The following is a 25,460-nucleotide window of genomic DNA, read 5'->3' as shown; positions in this document are numbered from 1 at the left end:
CCCTCTTTTCCTGCCGCCTGCCAGGTTGCATGCTCAGAAAAGCGTCTGGTATGGATTTTTGGGGGGAACCCCACGCCATTTTTTTTCATTCTGGTGCAGGGTTCCCCTTAAAATCCATACCAGACTAGGTCAAGTATGGATTTTTGGGGGGAATCCCACGCCATCTAAAAAAAAAAAACCTGAAGGTCCTGATATGGAATTTGGTGGGGACCTCACGCCTTTATTTTATTTTGGTTCGGGGTTTCCTTTAATATTCATACCAGACCCAAAGGGCCTGGTAATGGACTAAAGGGGAACCCATGCTGTTTTTTTTTTCAATTACTTTTATCTCTATTGCCGGGACCTGGCAATTCATTATAGCCGTGAGTAGTTTTAAATTACTTTTTTTTTCCTTTAGAAATGACACTTTGTGTAGGGACAGTTCTAAACATGGGAAACATGCGCTACTTTACAGGCATACTATAGACACCCCCAAGTACGAAATTTAAAGGAATATTTCACTTTTATTGTTTCACTTTAAGCATTATTAAAATCACTGCTTCCGAAAAAAATGCACTTTTTTTGCATTGATACATGTCCCCTGGGGCAGGACCCGGGTCCCCAAACACTTTTTATGACAATAACTTGCATATTAGCCTTTAAAATAAGAACTTTTGATTTTTTAGGTTCGTGTCCCATAGACTTTAACGTGTTTGCGCGTTCAAACACATTTTTTGCCTGTTCGCATGTTCTGCTGCGAACCAAACCGAGGGGTGTTCAGCTCATCCCTACTCAATAAGCTTGCCCCCATCATCCAAGCTGTTCTGGCTGGGGGTTAGTCAGCCAGAACAGCTTACTGAGGAGGAACAGGAAGTGAAAATTCAGACCTAGAAATCAAAGAAAAAATACATTTAGAAGGGAAATCGAAGGAAAAGGTAAGTGAACCAACAATGCACTAGCTTTAAAGGAACCTATTTAGAAAATTAACCTTTACAACCCCTTTAAGACCTGATGGTGCTGCATACATAGGAACCTGTAGTGCAAGGATTTTCCTGCTTCTACTTCATTAATTTTGTAGATCTGTACTTCCTCAGCCTCTCCTGCCATCTACTGATTATGGCTGCCACCTGTCTGGTTTTAGATCCTGTATCCGGGTTTCCAGACACCTGAAACCCAGACACATCAGTGGCAGCCCTGCAGTACCAGTCCTCCTATCCCCCTCTAGTCACCTTCCAGTGCTTTTAACCACTTCCGGACCGCGGCATGTACATATACGTCGGCAGAATGGCACGTACAGGCACATTGGCGTACCTGTACGTCCCTGCCTAGACGTAGGTCAGGGGTCCGATCGGACCCCCCCCCCCCGGTACATGCGGCGGTTCCCATGGCTTCAGGAGAGATCCGGGACGAGGGCGCGGCTATTCGTTTCTAGCCGCCCCCTCGTGATCGCTCCCCGGAGCTGAAGAACGGGGAGAGCCGTATGTAAACACGGCTTGCCCGTGCTTCACTGTGGCGGTTGCATCGATCGAGTGATCCCTTTTATAGGGAGACTCGATCGATGACGTCAGACCTACAGCCACACCCCCCTACAGTTGTAAACACACACTAGGTGAACCCTAACTCTTACAGCGCCCCATGTGGTTAACTCCCAAACTGCAACTGTCATTTTCACAATAAACAATGCAATTTAAATGCATTTTTTGCTGTGAAAATGACAATGGTCCCAAAAATGTGTCAAAATTGTCCGAAGTGTCCGCCATAATGTCGCAGTCATTAAAAAAATAATAAAACTATCCCCTATTTTGTAAACGCTATAAATTTTGCGCAAACCAATCGATAAACGCTTATTGCGATTTTTTTTACCAAAAATAGGTAGAAGAATACGTATCGGCCTAAACTGAGGAAAACAATTTTTTATATATGTTTTTGGGGGATATTTATTATAGCAAAAGGTAAAAAATATTGCATTTTTTTCAAAATTGTCGCTCTATTTTTGTTTATAGCGCAAAAAATAAAAACCGCAGAGGTGATCAAATACCACCAAAAGAAAGCTCTATTTGTGGGGAAAAAAGGACGCCAATTTTGTTTGGGAGCCACGTCGCACGACCGTGCAATTGTCTGTTAAAGCGACGCAGTGCCGAATTGTAAAAACCCCTTGGGTCATTTAGCAGCATTGGTCCGGTCCTTAAGTGGTTAATTATATTGGTGGGGGCGCTTTAATTGTGGTACAGACTGGCATGGAGGAATTATACTGGGGGACAGACTGGCCTTGGAGGATTATACTGGGGGCCAGACTGACCTAGGGGGAATTTTACTGAGGGACAGACTGGCCTGGGGTTATTATACTTGGGGACAGACTGACCTGGGGGGGCATGTACTGGGGTACAGACTGACCTGGGAGGATTGTACTGGGGGACATACTGACCTTGTTTGATTTAACTACACTCCTTAAGCTTCTCCCATTATTAACACAATTTGGCCACACCCACTGATCGTCACGGGTCGCTAAATGCGCTGCAATACTACTCTTCTTGGGGCACCGAAAGGTGTCCCAAGTCTTTTACAATTCTATAGTGTAAACTGCAAAAAAAAAAAAATTGTTGTTAAAGTGTTCGGGTTTGGCTTGATGAAAAGGTGGCAACCCTACTACTGATGTCTCCTCCTCTTGCGCTGCTGCTGTCTGTGGATCTGTGGCTCTTTCACCTTTCCTACTACTTGTTATTTCCTTACACCAGTCATCAGTACACCATTCATTAGATTGTGAGTGATCAGGGAAGAGGGAGCATCTCTGACATGATAAAGCAAAGCCATGAATCTCTACAGAGATGGCAGCTGCCACACAGATTCACAGTGTGGATCAAGCATGTTGAGGCTGTCCTGGGGAAAATATCAGCTTTAGAGAACCAACTAGGAATACTGGTATTTAATCCTTGGCCTTTAGCTTTTTTTTTTGGGCACAGCTTCCAGTCCGGGTCTACTTTAAGACAATCACGGAAGGGACAGTGAATTTCCTAGGGGTTGATATCATTTTTAGTTCTGCCTATTCTATGGACTTTTTACAGCAAAACAAAAATATTAACGTAAAAGAAGATCCAGATCATTGGTCCCAAAAAATTGGATTATGAGACATGGTTCTCCCCCCTTTGCTTTTGGTATCCTTTCTCCAGGTACAGACTTTTTTCTTTTTGTTACCATACCTTGTCATTATTTATAGAGGTTCATGGTTGATACAATGGTATTTAGCACTTTTGATAAAAAAATTGACAATATATATATATTGGGCATAAGCATAGAGAGAGAAGTTTGATACAAAACAGTTTTTTTTCCAACACACCAGTATGTCCTCTGACATTTTTAGTATTGCTATGATGTTGTCCATTTAAGAAACCTAGAGCTTCATCCATAATGCTTCATTCTCAGTCATCATCGTCATCAACATACTTAAGTAAATTGTTCTCTTCACAATACTGTGTGTAATTAAACAGATCTATTGGAAAAGGCACATCCTTCCATTGTTTGTAGGGTGTACGCTCCTCAGGAGTTTCGATTACAAAATTCTTGATGCCGACAACTGGAAGAGGCACTGCTTTGTAGATTATAATACTGCCCCAGTTCCCCTGAAAGAAAGAGAATATTGACTTAACTGAAGTGTGTAAACCTATGGAAAAGCAAAAATGTTGCTAATAAATATAGGAATAGTAAAACAGAAATTTTAAGTGATACAGTGAGTTTTAAAACTGCAGACACACATGAAGATACACTAAAAGATATTTGCACATATATTCACATAGCTTGTAGAGCTCTGCTGGTACATCATTATGATGGACAATCACATTTACTAACAAATGAGGCAGGGAGGTGAGTGGGGTACTGCCAAGCTTACCTTTAGAAATGTGAGTCACTATTTTAATATTAGAGGCCTTGAACTTGTTGGAACTTGCAAAGGCATACATGAAATCTACTTTACAAGTATGTCTGCAGTTTAGAACCTTTAAAGTTAGCTCATGATCACCTCAATTTTTAAGATGGAAGCCCAAGGTCTCTATATCAAGCCAGAGAGTACTATTATATACTCTCTGACTTGATATTGAGACCTTGGGCTTCAAAGGTTTAAACGTTATATACTGTCACTTGAGGGTACCGTACTACTGTGTATGTCGCTTCCTAAAAATTGCCCATTAGTTGGGCTGGGCTGTATTGTTTTTTTGGCCCTAGGTTCTTTTAGGTTAAAATTAAATAGAGTATGTGTTTTATTCTCCACTTTTACTTCAATTGCATTTTTAGTACAACTATATGTTCAATTATTAAGCTGAATGTTACTAGTATCTATGAATATTTAATTGCCTATTAGCACTATTGAGCACTTTAAGGGGCCATGCTTGGCTAACCTATACCACCTAGACTTTCAGAGCTCCTTGTCCTTGACTGTGCTATGTTTAGGGCTGCGGTGGTCATCTGAGGTGCCCCAGTGGTTGATGTATGGGACGAAGTGTATGCTACCCAGGTACGAGGGGTGATCTGTCCTGGAGATTCCAAGCTACGTATATGTGCAGAGTAAGTTTTGGAAAGGTATTACAATTTATGCAAATTATAACTTAGATGCTTAACTGTTAGCTATCTATACTTAGCTTTTACCTGTATAATCATGTACATTGTCTATCACAGACTCTCTTTTAGTGTTTTCCTGAGGAAGCAGCGTCGTAACCTGTGAAAGCGCATTGAGCCTTGTACGTCTTGTGCTATTGTGGACAGCACCAAGAGAAATTGGCACTATATAAGTGCTCACAGATATGCATACACGTATTCTACATTGTTATTATCACATGAGAGTACAGGAGTGTCAATTATGTATAACCATATACTATGTACATGGTTGTATTTTTTACCGTAACTCGATATTTTAATATACTTTGTAATATTTGAATATAAAAATGAGTGTCAAATACCTTTTAAGGCTTGGTGCCTTAAAAATCCAATTTCTTTCATTTTAAAAAGAGAAAAAAAAAGTATACACCATATTCTTAAAAATAATGACACATAATGTGAAAAATATTCATACATAATTGATACCAAACACCTCTCTACAATATCCCCAATAAATGTTTTTTCCTCATGAATTTTATTGTAATCAGCTGTCAGGAGCGTGTGTGCTCCTGCTCCATCATCTTAGTTTTGGCTATTGCATTCTCCTTGTGTCAGGAAAGGGTTCACCCATTGGTGGTGCTGTTGGTTTCGTGGATCGCAGTACTGGTGTCCACCAGTAGGTGTCTTCTTGCAGCCAGGATCTGTAATAAAGGATTTCACCTGCTGGTGGCACTGTCAGATCCATGGGCCGTAGTACCGGTGTCCATCAGCAGGTGTTTTCCGACAGTGTTGAGCCGACATTATCTCCTGCGGTCAGGCGTCACCTGAGCCTAATTGCAGGACATATGTATAAATACCCAACAACTCACACTCTCTAGTTGATCTTGCTAGCCTGTTACTTGATCCTGAGCCTGCATCCAATCCTGATCCCGAGCCAATCCTGATCCTGCCCCTCCTGTGTTCCTGTTCCCCTTTATCTTTGCCCTGTAGCCTGATCCCTTTTCACCTTCCCCCATCTGCTGATTGTATGACCCCGGCCTGCCTTACGTTTGTGATTCTGGAACTGCCCTGTTTATCTGCTGATCCTCTGTGTATGACCCTGGCCTGGCTTATGTTCTTTATTACGGTATTCCCCATCTTCTGTATATAGTTATTTGTTTTTTGTGGGTCACTGTTTGGGTTTATTGTCACTGTTTGGTTTTGAAGGTGTTTGTGCATTTGTATATCACTATCCTAAAATACGCTTATATATTCACTTTACATGCATTTTTGGTTCTCTCTGTGCACTCCACACAGTCTGGTCTTACCAATTCCTGTCACCTTGTCTCTCTGTCCATCTGCAAGGTGATTAATGTGGTCAGTCTCTATGTTGAGAACAAGCCTGATATAAGCCAGCCAAGCTTGCAGTCTCATGCTTGTGATAGAGTTTGATAATGTGTGTAATATCTGATCGAACTCCCTGTCTGCCCTGCTCAGCTAGATTGGATTTCCCTGTGTAGGACCTTAGGCCGGATAATGACTATTCTCTAAACTATGCCTGACTTTTACCTAGACTGTCATTGAATCACTCTGCCTGTCTGTCAACCGCAAGTACCTGTTTGCTTTGCTCAGTTTGCACCTGCCCTGGTATGGTAGCCAAGCACTATAGCATTGTCTGCCAACCACAAGTACCTGTTTGCTTAGCTCAGTTTGTGCCTGCCCTGGCGTGGTGGCAACAAGTACAGTAAGTAGCATGGTGGTCAGGCAACCAAGTACCAGTAGGCCAGTTTGCCTTATGGGAAAGAAGACTGCAATAGGTGAAGAACACAAAAGCTTGCTATAGTGCCAGACCACCTGCGTTAGGCGTAAGCATGACATTATCCCAAGCCTTTAACAAAAAAATTCTGTGAACATGGACTCTACACAGGCTTGTTTATTTGCTGAGGAAATTTGCAAACTGACACGCCAAGTCCAGGAACTGTCCGTGTATGCAAACGCACCTCCAGCAGTAACAGTGTCAGGGTTTTTGCTCAGCCCTTCCTTCTCAGAGCTCTAGTGCTCAGCGTCGGTTAATTGCCAGTACTCTTCATTCCACAGTGACTCACCTGGTCTTTATTTCCTGCTTGTCAGCTAGCCCTGCTGGCTATTTAAACTGCCTGGATTAGATCTTTTGTGCCTTCGCCTGGTCACCATATACGGATACTCTCTGCTGTGTTTTCCTGTTAAAGACTTTGCCTGGCTGACTTCCCTTCTGGTTCCTGATCCTGTTTTCTGCCTCTGACTATGCTGATTTCTGGAGTAAAGACTTTTGCCTGGCTGACTTCCCTTCTGTTTCCTGATCATGTTTGCTGCTTTTACTTTGCTGATCTCTGGATTGTTCTGACTGCCTCACTGTTTCACTGGCTTTTTCCGACTACCTGCTCTGGTTAACGAACCCTGGCTATGTTTTTACTACGTTTGCTCTGTTTGTACCATTTTACCATTTTATTAAAGTGTGATTTTTTACTGCACTTCTGTCTCAGTCTGATTCATGGTTCCTAACAGTAGGCAAAGGCTATGAATTCATAAGATGCAGGTGAGTGCCTTTCTTTTTAATCATTGTGTTTTTATACATTTTATTGTTACACTTGATGGCAGTGCCTTCTCCTTCAGTTTCCAATTCACAGACAACCCTCATTAAAGAAGAGCTGCAGCCATTTATAAAGTGAACTTCTTCCACATGTACTGACATTCTAGCTACAATGGGTCCACGCAGGCCCAGACTGGGCATAGGGCAGACTGGGCACATGCCCGGTGGGCCGGGGGCCGCCGGGCCGTCAGGCCACATGTCTTAAAAAGAGCCGGCAGGGCCGGCCGCGGGAGGATATTCATGCGATTACCTGGTGATAGTAGGTGGATCGAAAAGTCTCTCCATTTCCCCACCCACTATGGCAACTGAAAGCCGCAGTTCGCGCATGTGCCCCGCAGCCACCGGTTACCTGGCAACCAGGACGCCAGGAGAGGAGAAGCCGAAGCCGAGGCTGAGGCCAGCATCTTCCCTATAGGCGGCCGCAGCATCTTCCCGCTTTCAAGTGCAGGAGGATATGCACGCGAATACCAGGTGATGGTGGGTGGATCACAAGGTCTCTCCATTTCCCCGCCCACTATGTCAACTGGAAGCAGCAGTTCGCGCATGTGCCCCACAGCCACCGGTTACCTGGCAACCAGGACGCCAGAAGAGGAGAGGCCGAGGCTGAGGCCACCACCTTCCCGATAGGTGGCCGCAGCACCTTGCTGGCTTTCAAGTGCAGGAGGTGGGTCTCATATCCGCCTACTGCACATGAAAGCCGACGAGGTGCTGCAGCCGCCTATCGGGAAAAGCAGTGCACGCCCACTCCTCTTCCCGCCTGTGAAGGGGTTCGATCTGATGCTTCAAGGCAAGAGAGTGCTCGTTTCCTTAAGGTAACTATGCTCTTTTTTGTACCTGGCTCTCTGAGTAAAAATATATACCTGCCTCTGAGTAGTAATTTGTACCTGGCTCTGAGTAGTAATTTGTACCTGGCTCTGAGTAGTAATTTGTACCTGGCTCTGAGTAATGATGTGTACCTGGCTCTGAGTCGTAATTTGTACCTGGCTCTGAGTAATGATGTGTACCTGGCTCTGAGTAGTAATTTGTACCTGGCTCTGAGTAATGATGTGTACCTGGCTCTGAGTAGTAATTTGTACCTGGCTCTGAGTAATGATGTGTATCTGGCTCTGAGTAATGATGTGTACCTGGCTCTGAGTAATGATGTGTACCTGGCTCTGACTAATACTGTGTACCTGGCTCTGACTAATACTGTGTACCTGGCTTTGAGTAATACTGTGTACCTGGCTCTGAGTAATGATGTTTACCTGGCTTTGAGTAATACTGTGTACCTGGCTCTGTGAGGAATAATTTGTACCTGATTCTGTGAGGAATAATTTGTACATGGCTCTGTGAGGAATAATATGTACCTGGCTCTGTGAGGAATAATTTGTACCTGGCTCTGTGAGGAATAATTTGTACCTGGCTCTGTGAGGAATAATTAGTACCTGGCGCTGTGAGGAATAGTTTATACTGTAACTGGCTTTCTAAAGTAGTAGCTCCAAAAATCTGTTCCAAGGCTACATTTGCACACGTCTTTAGGCACAATGCAAATGGCAGGAGCAGGAATCTGCTGATTCCAACTGCTGTTTTTGTCACCTATGAGTGACCAGGTGTGTTGCCTTTTGTGTGTTCTGAATGTGCAGAAATTGGGGTAATCTGAGGTGTGAAGGAATTACGGTAATCTGAATTGTGAGGAATTGGGGTGATCTGAGGTGTGAAGGTGAGGGAATTGGGGTGAAGGTGCAAAGCTCAGTTGATTTCTTACTATTATTTAAGTGGCATTTACTTGATAAGCGTCCTTTTCGTGTGAAGTTGACAGTTTTATTTTATTTTTTTCTGTATCTGGCACTCTGAATTTCTTTGAAAACATGTTTCGAACACTTTGCCCAAAAGATTGCTTACACTTGGATTAGAGAGCAACTCTTGTGCTGCTTAGGACTCCACCATCAAAACCGGAGTTAAAGTAACACAAAAAAAACAGCATCATATGGCAGCTCTGACCTACACTGGCCCAACCTGTCACATTAAACAAAAAAAAGGTACCTAATCAAATCAACACATCCTGAAACCCCAATTCCCCCCCCCCCCCGGGAACGCCTCCAACCACCGCAGGCTGCTCAGTCTACAATGCCCGGGCCTATTTTTGGCCCCAGTCCGGGCCTGGGTCCAAGACCCACTCTCTGTTTGCGCTAAGGGTTTTTTTATATATTTTTCGTTTATATGTACCAATCTAACTGGCTAGGCATGTTCAGCAATAACTTGGACTTTTGCAATAAGACTGAAACATGTAAAGTCCCTTTTGAGTGCCCTGATTCTGACATATGCTGGTCAAACCCAGGAACCAGCATGAAGAAATGTGAAGTCTACTCCACTGGTACCTGCAATTCCATCAACTCTACAGCATCATGAGAAACACATCTTCTTCTTGTGGCAAGCCATTGCCTGAGCCTACAGCAATGACTCACTTGCATACAGACAATCAACACAGTTGAATCTGGAGAAGCTTTTCAGTGCAATACCTTTTCTCCGGCACTTCACTTTTAGAACTAAAAGCGCTTTTTAGCATAAGCCCTTCCTCCAGCACTTTACGTAAAAAAAAGGTAGCGAGCAACTGCCCTCTGACATTGCTTCAACTCTTATAACTTGATTTTGTGACAGATAGTGTCCCTTGTAGCAACTAGGAGTTTACCCCCTCCAGGTAGCAACCCCTGGCTTGAATAGGAGAAGTCCTCTACAGCAGAAGATTCTTCTTCCAGATGATAGAATGAATCCCAGATGCCCCTGCTTTAATTTGAAAGGATAGAAGGGAAGGGGATTTGGAAATGGGGGATTAACCCCCGGCAAAAACTTTAGCAAACTTTAAACATGTGTTCCCTTTTCTCAACAGCCATTTAGTTGCATAGTAGGTGAGGTTGAAAAAAGACACAAGTCTAACCTATGTTAGACTATGTGTGATTATATGTCAGTATTACATTGTATATCCCTGTATGTTGTGGTCGTTCAGGTGCTTATCTAATAGTTTCTTGAAACTATCGATGCCCCCCACTGAGACCACCACCTGTGGAAGGGATTTCCACATCCTTGCCGCTCTTAAAGTAAAGAACCCTCTATGTAGTTTAGGGTTAAACCTCTTGTCTTCTAATTTTAAATGAGTGGCCACATGTCTTGTTAAACTCCCTTCCGCAAAAAAAGTTTTATCCCTATTGTGTGGTCCCCAGTATGGTATTTGGAGAAGAGATGCTTGAGAGGGGATATGATTTCAATTTACAGAGAGAATAGGTTCAGTGCGAACAACCTTTCCTCATAACTACTGTAATATCCACCAGACCCTTTATTAGCTTTGTTGCCCTTCTTAGTACTTGCTCTATTTCCAGTACATCCTTCCTGAGGACTGGTGCCCAGAACTGGACATCATACTCTAGGTGCGGCCGGACCAGAGTCTTGTAAAGAGGGAGAATTATAGATTTATCTCTGGAGTTATTCCCCTTTTTAATGCATGCCAATATTCTGTTTGCTTTGTTAGCAGCAGATTAGGCACAGCAGCGATGAAAGAACTGGATCTCTTCATTCTTTCTGAGGCTCTCAGCACAATAGCCCTTAGCCCAGGTTCACACCAGTGCGCTCACAGCCATCGCATGTGATTCACACCTGCACCAGCGGTCAAGCCTTCATCTCAGTTACTGAAACAACAGACTGATTTCTCCCATCCTTAGGACAGGAGAACCAGCCTGTAAATTCCGAGAGTGGTGACTGTAAGCTGAGCCGAGTGTTAGTCTATGACACAGCCCAGGTATTTGTTCTCCTGGATCAGAAGAACAAATACCAGGCCACTGAAGCCCCTGCCCGAGTGCGTATCGTGGCCACCGGAGATGACGATTCTCAAACTGAACTTTTGAAAACCCAAGTGTCTCAGTTGACAGAGATAATAGCTGTTCTATCAGGGCAAGCAGGGTACTCCGCATACCAGCTTGGGAAAGATAAACCTGAGAAATCCGCCTATGGGTCATACAATCCGCAGAACAAACCGAAAACCCCCCCTACCTGTTTCAACTGTGGAGGACTAGGACATTTCAAAGAAGTTTGCCCCAGTCCGGCAGGCACCCGCCAATCAGCCCCTCATCCGGCGGAAAACTTCAGAGGACCCCGGTGAAGGTGTCAACCGGGGACCCACCTATCACAGCTGACTCCAATGTGATACTTGAGGCGAAAGAGCGAAAAGAGGAACGCATTCCCAGGACACCCTTAGACTCCCGTTCACGTGACCGGTGAAGGTCAAATAGGAACCCCCCTAGGAGAGGGGTGAGAGTCCAAGTCACCAAGGAGAAGGAAAGAACCACATTCCAAAAGTTTCCTGAGAACTTAGTGGGGTCTTCCCCTCTTGTGCCCATTCAAGTGGAGGAAGTCTATACCAGGGCCCTTCTGGACACCAGAGCCCAAGTAACTCTCCTATATCGGGACTTCTATGACAAGTACCTCTCCCACCTGCCTCTGAAAAAGTTGGATGAACTAGAGATTTGGGGCATTGGGACTCAAAGTTTTCCTTACGATGGGTATCTACCGATTCGCCTGACCTTTGACTCCTCATTGACCGGCACCGCCGAGACCTTTGACACCCTGGCAATAGTCTGTCCTCGGCCCCCAGGGGCTCACAAGAGCTCCCTCATTATAGGGACGAACACTGCTTTGGTGCGAAGACTACTGGCCCCTCTAACCGGAGGGGCGGAAGCCTCCATTTAAAGGGTCCACCCAATGCTGAGAAGGATGTTCCACCAGCTGGTGATGGAGAGAAATGCCCCCGAGGAAGAGGTAGGGAGGATCTGGCGGATAGGAAGGTCCTTAAGGACCCTACAGCCTGGAGAAGTGGCCTGCCTCAGGGTCTCAGTGAAACTTACCTGGTCACAGGCAGGCCCTTTTCTTGTTCTTGAACCCAACCCAGCTGGAGCTTCAGAGGGGTTAGAAGTGAATCCCTGAAGTGATCCCATTGAAAGTACTGGAGAAGAATCGTGGGTGGGTATCTGTTAACATTCAGGACCCCACCAACAACCCTGTGAAAATGCTGGCCAGAGTGCTACTGGGCCAGGTCCATCAGGCCACCCCTGTCAGTCCTTCCGACCTGGTGAATGAAATAAAGACGGGAGACTCAAAGAGGAGCCACCAGCCTGATGGCATTGAACTCCCCCCAGAATGGAAGGAAAGAATGGAGGATCAGCTTGGAAAGTGGCAGAAGATCTTCTCCAAAACGGAATTTGATGTTGGGTGTGCCAAGAGCGCCACCCACCGGATTCGACTAAGAGAGGATAAACCCTTCAGAGAACGGGTCCGAAGAGGGAACAGCTTGTTGAAAAGGACTGGAACTATTTGAGAATCCAGGAGCCCCTATGCTTCCCCCATAGTGGTGGTGAGAAAGAAAAATGGTTCTCTAAGGCTGTGTATTGACTACAGAACTCTCAATAAGCGAACCATTCCTGACCAATACACTACCCCTCGAATTGAGGATGCGCTGCAGAACCTGTCAGGGGCCAAGTGGTTCAGCGTCATGGACCTGAAGAGTGGTTATGGTCCTCTCAACGATCAGAACCTGATGCTTCGTTCCTGCCCTCATCTGAAGCGACCTATAGTGGGGCACTTCGGCCAGAGGCCCCTGAATTCATACCACAGAATGTTCTTAGTGAAGGCCAGGAAGAAGATATTGATTTATATTCAGCGGGAGATTTCATGGAGGCCCCAAGCATGCCGAATGTAGATCTGCACGATTCAGGGGATGAGGAACCTGTCATGTCTGAATCAGAAGATAATGTTGCTCTCCAAAGTTCTGAGATAGATCCTGTTTCTGCCGGCTCCTCAATGCCGGAGGGACCCAGAGAAAAGAGAGCTATTCATCCTCCAAAGAGACTGACCTACAGCCAATTGGGAGAGTGTTCTGAAGAGACTGTCTTTACCTCAAAAAGGTCAAGTGTTTCAAGTGATCCTCCAGCTGCTAGTTTAGTGGAGGTCAACCCCTGCTCACCCCCTGGCACATCTGAATCTAATGCCCTTGCGTTAGCAAACAGTGGACAGGGTTATTCACCCATACCCGATGAGTGGTGGGAGGACCCCCTGTCCACTCTATGTCAGTCGATGAGTTGTTTTGCTTTGAGCAACATTACAAATAATGCACCATGCTTATTGCCTTGCATGTATTAACAACCCTTTCTCCGCTTGTACTTTGAAAGCATGTATCAGGATACATACTGTCACCCTCTTTGGGGACCAAAGATTTTGAGTGGGGGGAGTGTGTAGCGGGCCCTTCCCTGTCAGAGCTTCATGACAGGTCATTCCCGCTGGACTTATATGCTAAATTGTAAATATGTTGGATATTGTTAGGAAGTTATGCATTGCGGGACTACTACATAGTTACATAGTTAGTCAGGTTGAAAAAAGACACAAGTCCATCCAGTTCAACCACAAAAAACAAAATAAAAAAACACAGTAAAATCCTATACACCCAACTCCATACCCACAGTTGATCCAGAGGAAGGCAAAAAACCCCAGCGGAGCATGATCCAATTTGCTACAGCAGGGGAAAAAAATCCTTCCTGATCCCCCGAGAGGCAATCGGATTTACCCTGGATCAACTTTACCTACAAATCTTAGTACTCAGTTATATTCTGTACATTTAGGAAAGAATCCAGACCTTTCTTAAAGCAATCTACTGAGCTGGCCAGAACCACCTCTGGAGGGAGTCTGTTCCACATTTTCACAGCTCTTACTGTGAAAAAACCTTTCCGTATTTGGAGGTGAAATCTCTTTTCCTCTAGACGTAAAGAGTGCCCCCTTGTCCTCAGTGATGACCGTAAAGTGAATAACTCAAAACCAAGTTCACTGTATGGACCTCTTATATATTTGTACATGTTGATCATATCCCCCCTTATTCTCCTCTTCTCAAGAGTGAATAAATTTAGTTCCTCTAATCTTTCCTCATAGCTGAGCTCCTCCATGCCTCTTATCAGTTTGGTTGCTCTTCTCTGCACTTTCTCCAGTTCTCCTATATCCTTTTTGAGAACTGGTGCCCAAAACTGAACTGAATATTCCAGATGAGGTCTTACTAATGATTTGTACAGGGGCAAAATTATATCTCTGTCTCTGGAGTCCATACCTCTCTTAATACAAGAAAGGACTTTGCTCGCTTTGGAAACCGCAGCTTGGCATTGCATGCCATTATTGAGCTTATGATCAACTAAAACCCCCAGATCCTTCTCCACTACAGACCCCCCCAGTTGTACTCCCCCTAGTATGTATGATGCATGCATATTCTTAGCCCCCAAGTGCATAACTTTACATTTATCTACATTAAACCTCATCTGCCACTTAGTCGCCCAATTAGACAGAGCATTGAGGTCGGCTTGTAAATTGGAGACATCCTGTAAGGACGTTATTCCACTGCATAGCTTGGTGTCATCTGCAAAGACAGAAATGTTACTTTTGATCTCAGACCCAATATCATTTATAAATATATTGAAAAGTAAGGGTCCCAGCACTGAACCTTGGGGTACACCACTCATAACATTGGACCATTCAGAGTAAGAATCATTAACCACGACTCTCTGAATTCTGTCTTTCAGCCAGTTTTCTATCCATTTACAAACTGATATATCCAATCCTGTAGACCTTACCTTACACATGAGCCGTGTGTGCGGAACTGTATCGAACGCTTTTGCAAAATCCAAATATATCACGTCCACAGCCACGCCTCTGTCCAGGGTTTTACTTACCTCTTCATAAAAGGAAATCAGGTTTGTCTGACAACTTCTGTCTTTCATGAATCCATGTTGTCTGCTGCTTAAATAGTTTTTTTCCAGCAAGAACTCATCCATGTGGTCTTTTATTAAACGTTCCAGTATCTTCCCAACTATAGAAGTTAAACTAACAGGTCTATAGTTACTTGGTAAAGACTTTGTTCCCTTTTTAAATATGGGCACCACATTGGCCCTGCGCTAATCCAGTGGTACTATTCCTGTCTTTAATGAGTCCCTAAATATTAGATACAGTGGCTTTGAAATGACAGAGCTCAACTCACCTAGGATCCGTGGGTGGATGCCATCAGGTCCAGGTGCTTTATCCACCTTTATTCTGTCTAAATATTTCTGGACCATATCACTTTTGAGCCATTGTGGATTTGGGGCTGTGTCACTCCCACCCCCATTTTGGACATGAGCTCCCCCATGCTCCATTGTATACACAGAGCTGAAGAAAACATTTAATAAATTTGCCTTCTCTTTGTCCCCAGTCACCCACTCTAGATTATTTTGTAAGGGGCCTACATGCTCAGACTTCACCTTTTTACTATTAATATATTTAAAGAATTTTTTGGGGTTTGTCCTACTATCTTTTGCAATCTGTCGTTCGTTTTGAATTTTTGCATCCTTGATTTCCTTTTTGCATATCCTGTTATATTCTTTGTAACATTTAAACAACACTAGTGTTCCTTCATTTTTATATTTTTTAAAAGCTACTTTCTTATTGTTTATAGCTTTTTTAACTTTGACCGTGAGCCACATAGGTTTTATTTTTAGCCTTTTAAACTTATTGCCCATGGGAACATACTTTGCAGTGAGGTTCCACACAGTCTTTTTGAAGAATTCCCATTTCTGTTCTGTGTTCATCTGTGCCAATAGTCCCTCCCAGTCCAAGTCCTGGAGAGCAGCCCTCATCCTTGGAAAATTTGCTCTCTTAAAATTTAGTGTTTTAATATTTCCTGTATGTATTTCTTGCTTATAGTTAACATTAAATGAAATCATGTTATGATCACTGCTACCCAGGTGTTCCTTTATCTGAACATTAGTAATAAGCTCTGCATGGTTTGAAATTATCAGGTCCAACAGGGCATCATTCCTAGTTGGGGCCTCAATAAACTGCACCATAAAATTGTCCTGCAATAGGTTTTTAAATTTTTGTCCTTTAACTGTCCCAGAAGTGCCATTAATCCAGTCAATTTCTGGGTAGTTAAAATCCCCCATTATTATCACCGTCCCAGACCTTGCAGCCCTTTCCATCTGTGCAAGGAGCTGAGTCTCCACCTCCTCATTAACATTGGGTGGTTTATAACAAACTCCAATGATTAATTTTGAACTACGCACATCTGTATGCAGTTCCACCCATAATGCTTCAGCCTCATCACACTCTCCATCAACCAGGTTCTCTTTCACGCTTGCTTTGAGGTCACTTCTCACATAGAGACAGACCCCTCCACCTTTCCTTTTTACCCTGTCTTTCCGAAAGAGAGCATAGCCAGGAATATTAATAGCCCAGTCATGTGAGGATTGAAGCCAAGTTTCAGCAATACCGATTACATCATAGCTCTCCTCATGCATCAGAGCTTCCAGCTCACCTGTTTTGCTTGGCAGACTTCTGGCATTGGTGAACAAACACTTAAATGTATTGTTACATTTTTCTCTGGTGTTTTTCATATAATTTATAGTAGTACAAATGGCACTATTATTTCCAATGGCTGTTTGCAGGAGACACGGGGCTAGATTCACATAGATTAGCGGATCTTTAGATCCGCGTAATCTATGTGATTTACGATCCGCCGGTGCAATTTATCGAGGCCAGTGCATGATTCACAAAGCACTTACCTCGAAAATTGCACCGTCGATCGTAACTTCCCCGGCGGAATTCAAATTCCGCGGCTAGGGGGAGTGTACAATTTAAATCAGGCGCGCTCCAGCGCCGATTTAACTGCGCATGCGCCACTGGCGAAATTTCCCAGTGCGCATGCTCCAAATGACGTCGCTAGGACGTCATTGTTTTCGGCGGCTACGTAAATTCCGGCCATCCGTATTCCCGATCGACTTACGCAAACGACGTAAAAATTTGAATCTCGGTGCGGGAACGACGGCCATACTTAAGATTAGCTACCCCTCATATAGCAGGGGTAACTATCCGCCGGAAAAAGCCGGCCGGTCTTGAATCGGCGGTTCTCCTCATTTGCATATCCGACGCGTAAAAAACAGCGACGACACCTAGCGGCCGTCGCGGTAAGTCGCTTACACCAGTCGGATCTAAGGGAGATCTATGCGGAACTGATTCTTATGAATCAGTCGCATAGATCCGACCGTCGGATCTCAGAGATACGACGGCGGATCAGGAGATCCGCCATCGTATCTCTTCATGAATCTGGCCCACGGACTCCATAGGCTCTTTGGAAAAACAAACTACATTTCCCGCAATTCTTTGCCATCTAGGAGGATGTGACGTTTTCGCCCAGGCGAGTGGAGGAGGTTACTTAAAGGAGGGGAGTGGCGCCTTTTCTCTCTCTCTGGACCAGCCTTCTCTCCTGCGCGGAGCTGTGTACAGAGTCAACTGTACCGTTAGGCCGGAAGACGGGGCCTAGCTTGACCGTGAGACCAGCCATCCAGACGGAAGCAAGACCTCAGCGTACCAGCCTGTGTTCCCGGAGATCGGAGAGGCAGCCCAGGTGACAGCCGAAACAGTGGAGCACCTTCGTCCGGGTTTCCGGGTACTGTGGAACAGTACTCCACCAATACGTCCCTGGCTGAAGAGAGAGATCGGGCGGGTCGGCCTGTTGGGTGAGAGAGCACCTGCTCAGTTCCTGACTTTTCTTTGACTATCACAGACATCCAGCCCATTCCCTAGACCACGAACACATGTTGGCCCGCAGAGAAATGTAGAGGCCTAGTTAAATAGTTTCAGTGCTTCACCGGAGTGATTGGCGTGGATGGGCGATCAACTTCACACTACCCTGCTACCATAGACATTTTAGTGTGTGATTCCCCTCTCTAACTATCACCCGTGGATTACAAAATTTAACGTGCACCAACCGGCCGCCACGTAAATTTCATCGAATACACAGGACTGCCCACTAGGGGCGCTCGCGAGCCTAGACTGATTTTAAGCTTAGGAAAGTGGTACCACTTTTAGGTTTAGAATATTGTTACCCACATTCATCTCTGATTCCAGCAAGGGCCCTTGCGGATCAGGCAGAGTTACTGCTATTAATAGTGTCTAAGTCAAAATCCTATACTGTATGGTTGTTGAGTTTTTTTCTATATGCAGTAAACTACTCCATATATTCAAATATAATTACTATGTGGAGTGCATTTCCTGTCTGGAGGGACCACTCATAATTCAGGTAATACTATTATTGCATTGTCTTTGGAAATTGTATGCTTATTATTGTGTCCCCCAGCCCAGTAGGGGTCACAATTTGGGATGAGCCGAACACCCCCCTGTTCGGTTCGCACCAGAACCTGTGAACACACCAAATGTTCGTGTGAACTTTAGAACCCCGTTAAAGTCTATGGGACTCAAACATTTGAAATCTAAAGTGCTAATTTTAGAGGCTAATATGCAAGTTATTGTCCTAAAGAGTATTTGGGGACCTGGGTCCTGCCCCAGGGGACATGTATCAATACAAAAAAAAGTTTTAAAAACGGCAGTTTTTTCAGGAGCAGTGAATTTAATAATGCTTAGAGTGAAACAATAAAAGTGAAATATTCCTTTAAATTTCGTACCTATGAGGGGTTAGCATGTGAAAAAGTGCATGTTTCCCGTACTTAGAACTGTCCCTGCACAAAGTGTCATTTCTGAAAGAAAAAAAGTCAATTAAAACCGGACTCGCGGCTATAATGAATTGTCGGCTCCCGGCAATTTAGAGAGAATTCATTCATAAAAAAAAAAGCGTGGGGGTCCCCCCAAATTCAATTACCAGGCCCTTCAGGTCTGGTATGGATATTAAGGGAAGCCCCGCCGTCAATTTAAAACAAAAAATGACGTGGGGTTCCCCCCAAATATCCATTCCAGACCCTTCAGGTCTGGTGTGGATTTTAATTTAAAAATGGCGTGGAGTCCCCCAAAAATCCACACCAGACCCCTTATCCGAGCACATTAACCTGGCCGGCCGCAGAAAAGAGGGGAGGGCAGAGTGCGGCCCCCCCCTCTCCTGAACCGTACCAGGCCACATGCCCTCAACATGGGGAGGATGTCCCCATGTTGATGGGGACAAGGGCCTCATCCCCACAACCCTAGCCAGTAGTTGTGGGGGTCTGCGGGCGGGGGGCTTATCAGAATCTAGGAGACCCATTTAACAAAGGGGTCCTGGCCCCCACCTATGTGAATTGGTAATGGGGTACATTGTACCCCTACTATTTCATGAAGGAAGTGTAAATAGTTGTAAAAAACACACACACACCGTAGAAAAAAGTCCTTTATTGATAAAATAAATAAAAAAACACTCGGGACCGAGTGGTAATCCACTCGGTCCCGGCTCCCTGCTCCAACGTTGTCGGTATCCAGCGACGGGTGATCTCCTCTCCGGTCCAGGTCCAACGATGAGAAGGTCATCCGGGAACTAGAGTGCAGCATCGCCCGCCTCCTCTCTCTGCCGGACACAGCTCGACGAATGACGCGGCTGAAGCTGTGACAATTCTTTTATTGGTGAGACGGGGCCACCCATTACGTGACCCAGCCCCCTCTGACACAAGGGGGAAGCCAGGCTTCCCCAGTGACGTAGCAGATGGTGCGTCAGAGGGGGACGGGGTCACGTGACGGGTGGCCCCGCCTCACCTATAAAAGAAATGTCACAGCTTCAGCCACGTCATTCGCCAGGCTGTGTCCGGCAGAGAGAGGAGGTGGGCGATGCTGCGCTCTGGATCCCGGGTGATGTTCTCATCGCTGGACCGGAGAGGAGATCACCTGTCGCTGGACTTTTTTCTACGGTGTGTGTGTGTTTTTTACAACTATTTACACTTCCTTTGTGAAATGGTAGGGGTACAATGTACCCCATTACCAATTCACATAGGGGGCACAGGGTTGTGGGGATGAGGCCCTTGTCCCTATCAACATGGGGACATCCTCCCCATGTTGAGGGCATGTGGCCTGGTACGGTTCAGGAGAGGGGGGGCCGCACTCTGTCCCCCCCTCTTTTCTGCAGCCGGCCAGTTTAACGTGCTCGGATAAGGGGTCTGGTGTGGATTTTTGGGGGAACTCCACGCCATTTTTAAAAAAAAATTGGGGTGGAGTTCCCCTTAAAATCCACACCAGACCTGAAGGGTCTGGAATGGATATTTGGGGGGAACCAGACGTCATTTTTTATTTTTAAATTGACGGCGGGGTTCCCCTTAATATCCATACCAGACCTGAAGGGCCTGGTAATTGAATTTGGGGGGACCCCCACACTTTTTTTTTTTTTATGGATGAATTATCTCTGAATTGCCGGGAGCCGACAATTCATTATAGCCGCGAGTCCGAACTTAAATGACTTTTTTTCTTTCAGAAATGACACTTTGTGCAGGGATAGTTCTAAGTACGGGAAACATGCGCTTTTTCACATGCTTACTTTACACCCCCCCCCCCAGGTACGAAATTTAAAGGAATATTTCACTTTTATTGTTTCACTCCAAGCATTATTAAATTCACTGCTCCCGAAAAAACAGCAGTTTTTAAAACTTTTTTTGCATTGATACATGTCCCCTGGGGCAGGACCCAGGTCCCCAAACACTTTTTAGGACAATAACTTGCATATTAGCCTTTAAAATTAGTACTTTATTATATATATATAATTAGGGTTGTCCCGATACCAGTATCGGTATCGGGACCGATACCGAGTATTTGCGGGAGTACTTGTACTCCCACAAATACCCCCGATACCTAAATAGAATACTTGAAAAACATGGTACATGGCTGCATATAGGGGGGACATGGCTGGATTTATGGGGGACATGGCTGGATATAGGGGGGACATGGCTACATATAGGGGGGACATGGCTGGATTTATGGGGGACATGGCTGCATATAGGTGGGACATGGCTGCATATGTGGGGGGACATGGCTGCATATGTGGGGGGACATGGCTGCATATGTGGGGGGACATGGCTGCATATATGGGGGACATGGCTGCATATGTGGGGGGACATGGCTGCATATGTGGGGGGACATGGCTGCATATGTGGGGGGACATGGCTGCATTTGTGGGGGGGACATGGCTGCATTTGGGGACACATTTAAAAAAAAGTATCGGTATTTGGTATCGGCGAGTACTTGAAAAAAAGTATCGGTACTTGTACTCGGTCCTAAAAAAGTGGTATCGGGACAACCCTATATATAATTGCATTTTAGAGTTGGCCCCCCTACTTTTATCCCTGTTCCCCCATGTGCCCCCCCTAAATATGAAAGCTGGAGACACCACTGCCAGCGGTGCCGCTCACATGCAATGCCTGTGAGATGCGAGTTCAGCCATACATTTTTATGGCTGAACTTGCATTAGATTCGCACAGAAAAAAGTGCAGGCATTTGTTTTTCCCTTTTTTCCTGAACTAGACTCTGAGCTGTCTCCCTTCTTGCTAAGCTCAGTGTAGCGTATCTCCGTTGGTAGTTGCGTCGGTAGTGCGTGATGACGTTCCAGCTAGGCCACACCTACGCGTTTCATCAGCAAAAGGACGTCGTCGGTGTCGGAGGAGACGCCGTTTTCTGTTATACATATACCGCTTCTGATTGCCTTCTTAATTGTAAGTGCATTTTATCTTTTAAATAAATCCGCTTTTCATACGGTATCACACTATGGGATCCCCCCTTATTTCTTATTCCATGTGAGTCTGAATTCAACACACCCCTATTGGAACGAGGTTTATGGATTGATCCTCCCAGCATTCTGATCTGGAGATAGTCTGTCCGGGAAGACTTAAAATATCCCTGTGCCTGCTTTGACCGCTGTAATGGTGGTCATATATGTTTGGTACGGAGACTACAATACACGAGTTGGTGTCCTTTTGGTGGTGGAATTCCGTTTTCACAAAATAGATTTTTACCACAGATCACTCCTTATGAACTTTATTAATATTTATTTATTTTTCCTGGATTTTTTTCTGGACATTGTTCATTATGGTTATTTATATATAATTTTGTATATATGTTAATTATTACATCATATGCACGCTAATTAATCACTGTTTTTGCATATTACTTTATCAATTGCACAGCGGTGTACCTAGGTTATATGTTTGTTGTTACTTTTGGGTATCTTGGAGTATTGGTACTAGCAGCTTTTTCCTCATACATGTGTGGTTTTGTTTCAATATATTTTCTGATTTATTGTTAGCGCAGTGTTTTTTCCTCTTAGGAGGAATTTTTTTTCATAAAGTTCCAAACTGCTTCCTCACACCAGGAAACACGCTTGGTCTCTACCTCCTCTATGATCTAGGAGTAGTCATACCCATACTCCATGGCTACCTTCCATTGGACGAATCTTTAAAACTGAAAGAACTTTGGTAGATTCTGCCTCTCCCAGGCAGAGCATACAGTGTCTCTGCTTTCTTATTGAGCAAGGTAAGGGCTTCATTCTGAGCTCATGCCCAAGCACAATTGCAGGGAGAGGAGAGATCAGAAACTCAATTAGCTTAGGCCTCACAGAATCCTCTTTGCACACTGTAGAATGGCATCGCCCTCATTGTGCAGGTCAGAACACAGAGAATCTTCTCTCTCTTCAGCCTCACAGTCCCATTCTGTGTCAACTTCTGACCCCCACTCTGCAATCCCTTCCTCTAGAGCAGGTGTCTCCAAACTGCGGCCCAAGGGCAGGATGTGGCACTTTGCTCGCCTTCATCCAGCCCCTGGGGCACTATTGCTCACAATGATATGAGGCACTATTCCTCCCAATGGGCCAATATTTCTTCCACTAATACCAATGATGGGGCACTACTTCCCCTCTACTGACCACCAACATTAAGGCCATGTTTATTCTCACTGATGCTGGACCCGGGGCATTTTCTACCCCCACTGGCCACAATCCACCCCCCTAAAGTCTGCAGGACTGTAAACTGGCCCTTTGCTTGAAAAGTTTGGGCACCCCTGCTCTAGAGACCCAAAGTGGTTATTGAAAGCTGAGCGACCACACATCAATGATCCCTGACTCCTCCTCACCTGAGGAATATTCAGACTTTGGCCTCTGGATTATCTGGGTCCCCTCTGCTCTTTTAAGAGCCGGACCCTGACTTGCTGCGACTACAGGTGATGCATTCTGCTGCCGATGCCCAGTCATCATCAGCTGGGTGCTCTGTATCTCTGAGATGTGTGTCTCCCTGGTCTGACAGATGGTGGTGCGTGTCTCTTTTGAGGTGGCTCTTCCTGCTGGCAGACCTTTCCACTGCGTATTTTCCCGCGTTGAACATTAACTCTTTTATTGCTGCCACTTGAACACTACTTGGCATCAATGAACTTTACTGTAAAGCAGACAGTATCCATTACAGCAAACACACGGACAGCAACTTCACCTGTCCTTGAGCGAGTCTCAGCCACACTCCTTCTCCAGTGCACTGATTGGGCTTCTTCACCACTACTGCTTGAAAATGCCCCTTTACTAATGACTGTAAAGCAGACATTTTCCTCTGTAGTACACGTGCTGATGCAACCATTGGCGTCTGCCATCTTGCACCCTGAGTTAACTCTTCCTTTTTTACTTCCTGGCAATGTGTTTGCACTAATCACTGTAGAGCACACATTCCCTTCCATTATACAACACAGTTTTCCTTCAATTGTGATCCCCCAAGCAACACAGAAAGACATGACAGTTTCTTAGACACTTTATTTGGCAGTTGCTGGTAGCAACCACTGCTGCGATACTTCAGGGATAGATCCTGGATGGCCCCAACATGTAGCGGTATCCCCGTAAGAGCTGCTTGGACATTTGTACCCAGATCTCCCACTCATTAATCCACAGCCAGTTATGAAGTATTTTCACACAGCCAGGTGCACACACACTCTTCCGCTCGTTGTCTTCAATGACCAGTCTAGGTGATGTGTTTTTATGTTTTATTTGGAAAACTTGGATAGGAGAAGGGAATTAGTTGGATACTCCAAATTAACTATGTACAAGCGAGGACAACTCTCTCTATAGAACTGCGCTGCCTGTGAGACAGTATCACATGCAGAAGATCGTGAGACTTGCCAGAGCCGCTCAGTGTGTGAAACAATCAGGTAATGTAACTGCTTGTAGAAAGAGAGACCAGCTGTTACAACTCAGCAGTGATATCAGGGATGGGCGGGACCGAGCAGCTATCAAACATCAGCTAATGATTAGGCTGCTTAAGAAAGGGGGTGGAGCCACATAAATCAGGCCACCCAGACCCCATCCCATTGGCTTGTGTTTGATGGCTGTTTGGTCCCGCCCACCCCCGACATCACCACTCATTTGTGACAGCTGTTTTTTTCTCTCCGCATGCAGTTACATTACCTGACAGTTTCACACACTGAGCGGCTCTGGCAAGTCTCACGATCTTCTTCATGTGATACTGTCTCACAGGAAGCGCGGGCTACACACCGCTTGGATGACACGTTTCAGAGCAGATCTCGGGAGACAGCACAGTGATTAGGGTATGCCCAGGCATACCCCGTGTGCACGCCTACGTCTGGCAGGTATCTGTTTCTTTTCCATATTGAACATGCTTGTGTAGCAAGGTCTCCGGCCTCCTTCAGTCTAATGAGAACCTCCAGGGCCAGAGATAGCTGACATCCTTCTGTATGTAGTGGGTTGTGAGGCATATTGGGTGCAAATATGGTGAAAGTCATTGGGCGCCAGACACTACTTGGATGTAAAAGTTTTTTTTTTTCTCTTAACAGTTCTTTTGTATTTTTGGGGGAGAGAGAGTTAGGTCCAGGACACCCTTAGATAGTTGCAAATTCAATTAGCAGACTCAGAGACTTGAATAAGAGGACAGGGAAAGGCCTCCCGCAAGAAGCCACATCTGTACTTGCAGGAATGCTGTCTCCTTTGGCAACAGTCTTTAAACACAAAGTGTAACAGTTCTTTCAGGTTCACTACAACTTCTCCTTGTAGTTTTTCCATACACTGAGGTCCTGGTCTCTCACTAGACCCTCTGATTCACTGCCACTGAATCCCTTCAGCTCCTTCAATCTTCACAGTGGTATCTTCCTCAAGCTTCAACCCTGCTTCTCTGCTGGGCCCCTAGCTTGGCACTCTAGATACCGCTTCACCCATGCTGGCCCACTCGGTCCCTAGCTTGACACACAAGGCTGCTCTTCAAGCGTCACCTCCGCTGGCTGGGTCCCTGGCTTGATTCCCGCTAAAGTTTCCAGATTTTTCACCGTCCCTGGTTGGTGAGAATACTGCTCCGGTACTTGCTTCAGTTACTCACTGTGGTCCCTGGTAATAAGGCAGACAGTCCCTTACTGGCGACAGCTTCCCCTCTACCCCCGACCATAACAGTTTCCTTGACCGACAGAACCATCACTTTTGGTTGGACTGCAAACCGCAGTCCCAACCCTGCGCTGCTCTCTTGCTTCTGGATAGCCCCTCAGA

The 25,460-nt window shown here is 45.3% G+C and overlaps 1 protein-coding gene across 3 annotated transcripts in view; it reads right to left on the bottom strand.

Annotated features, from left to right (window-relative positions):
• Window positions 1-2,110: 2,110 nt before the first annotated feature.
• LOC120918555 (probable ATP-dependent RNA helicase DHX58) overlaps window positions 2,111-25,460 on the bottom strand; it is a 140,895-nt gene continuing 117,545 nt past the window's right edge. For all 3 annotated transcript variants that reach the window (XM_040330193.1, XM_040330192.1, XM_040330194.1), the window contains exon 13: window positions 2,111-3,596. In XM_040330193.1, the coding sequence (XP_040186127.1) occupies window positions 3,396-3,596 (201 nt within the window). In that variant the 3' untranslated portion in view covers window positions 2,111-3,395. The remainder of the gene's footprint in view (window positions 3,597-25,460) is intronic.

Source organism: Rana temporaria, chromosome 12 (assembly GCF_905171775.1).
Source record: "Rana temporaria chromosome 12, aRanTem1.1, whole genome shotgun sequence".
Classification (NCBI taxonomy): domain Eukaryota; kingdom Metazoa; phylum Chordata; class Amphibia; order Anura; family Ranidae; genus Rana; species Rana temporaria.
The sequence above is the reverse complement of the archived record's forward strand: the minus strand, read 5'-3'. Positions and strand labels throughout refer to the sequence as shown.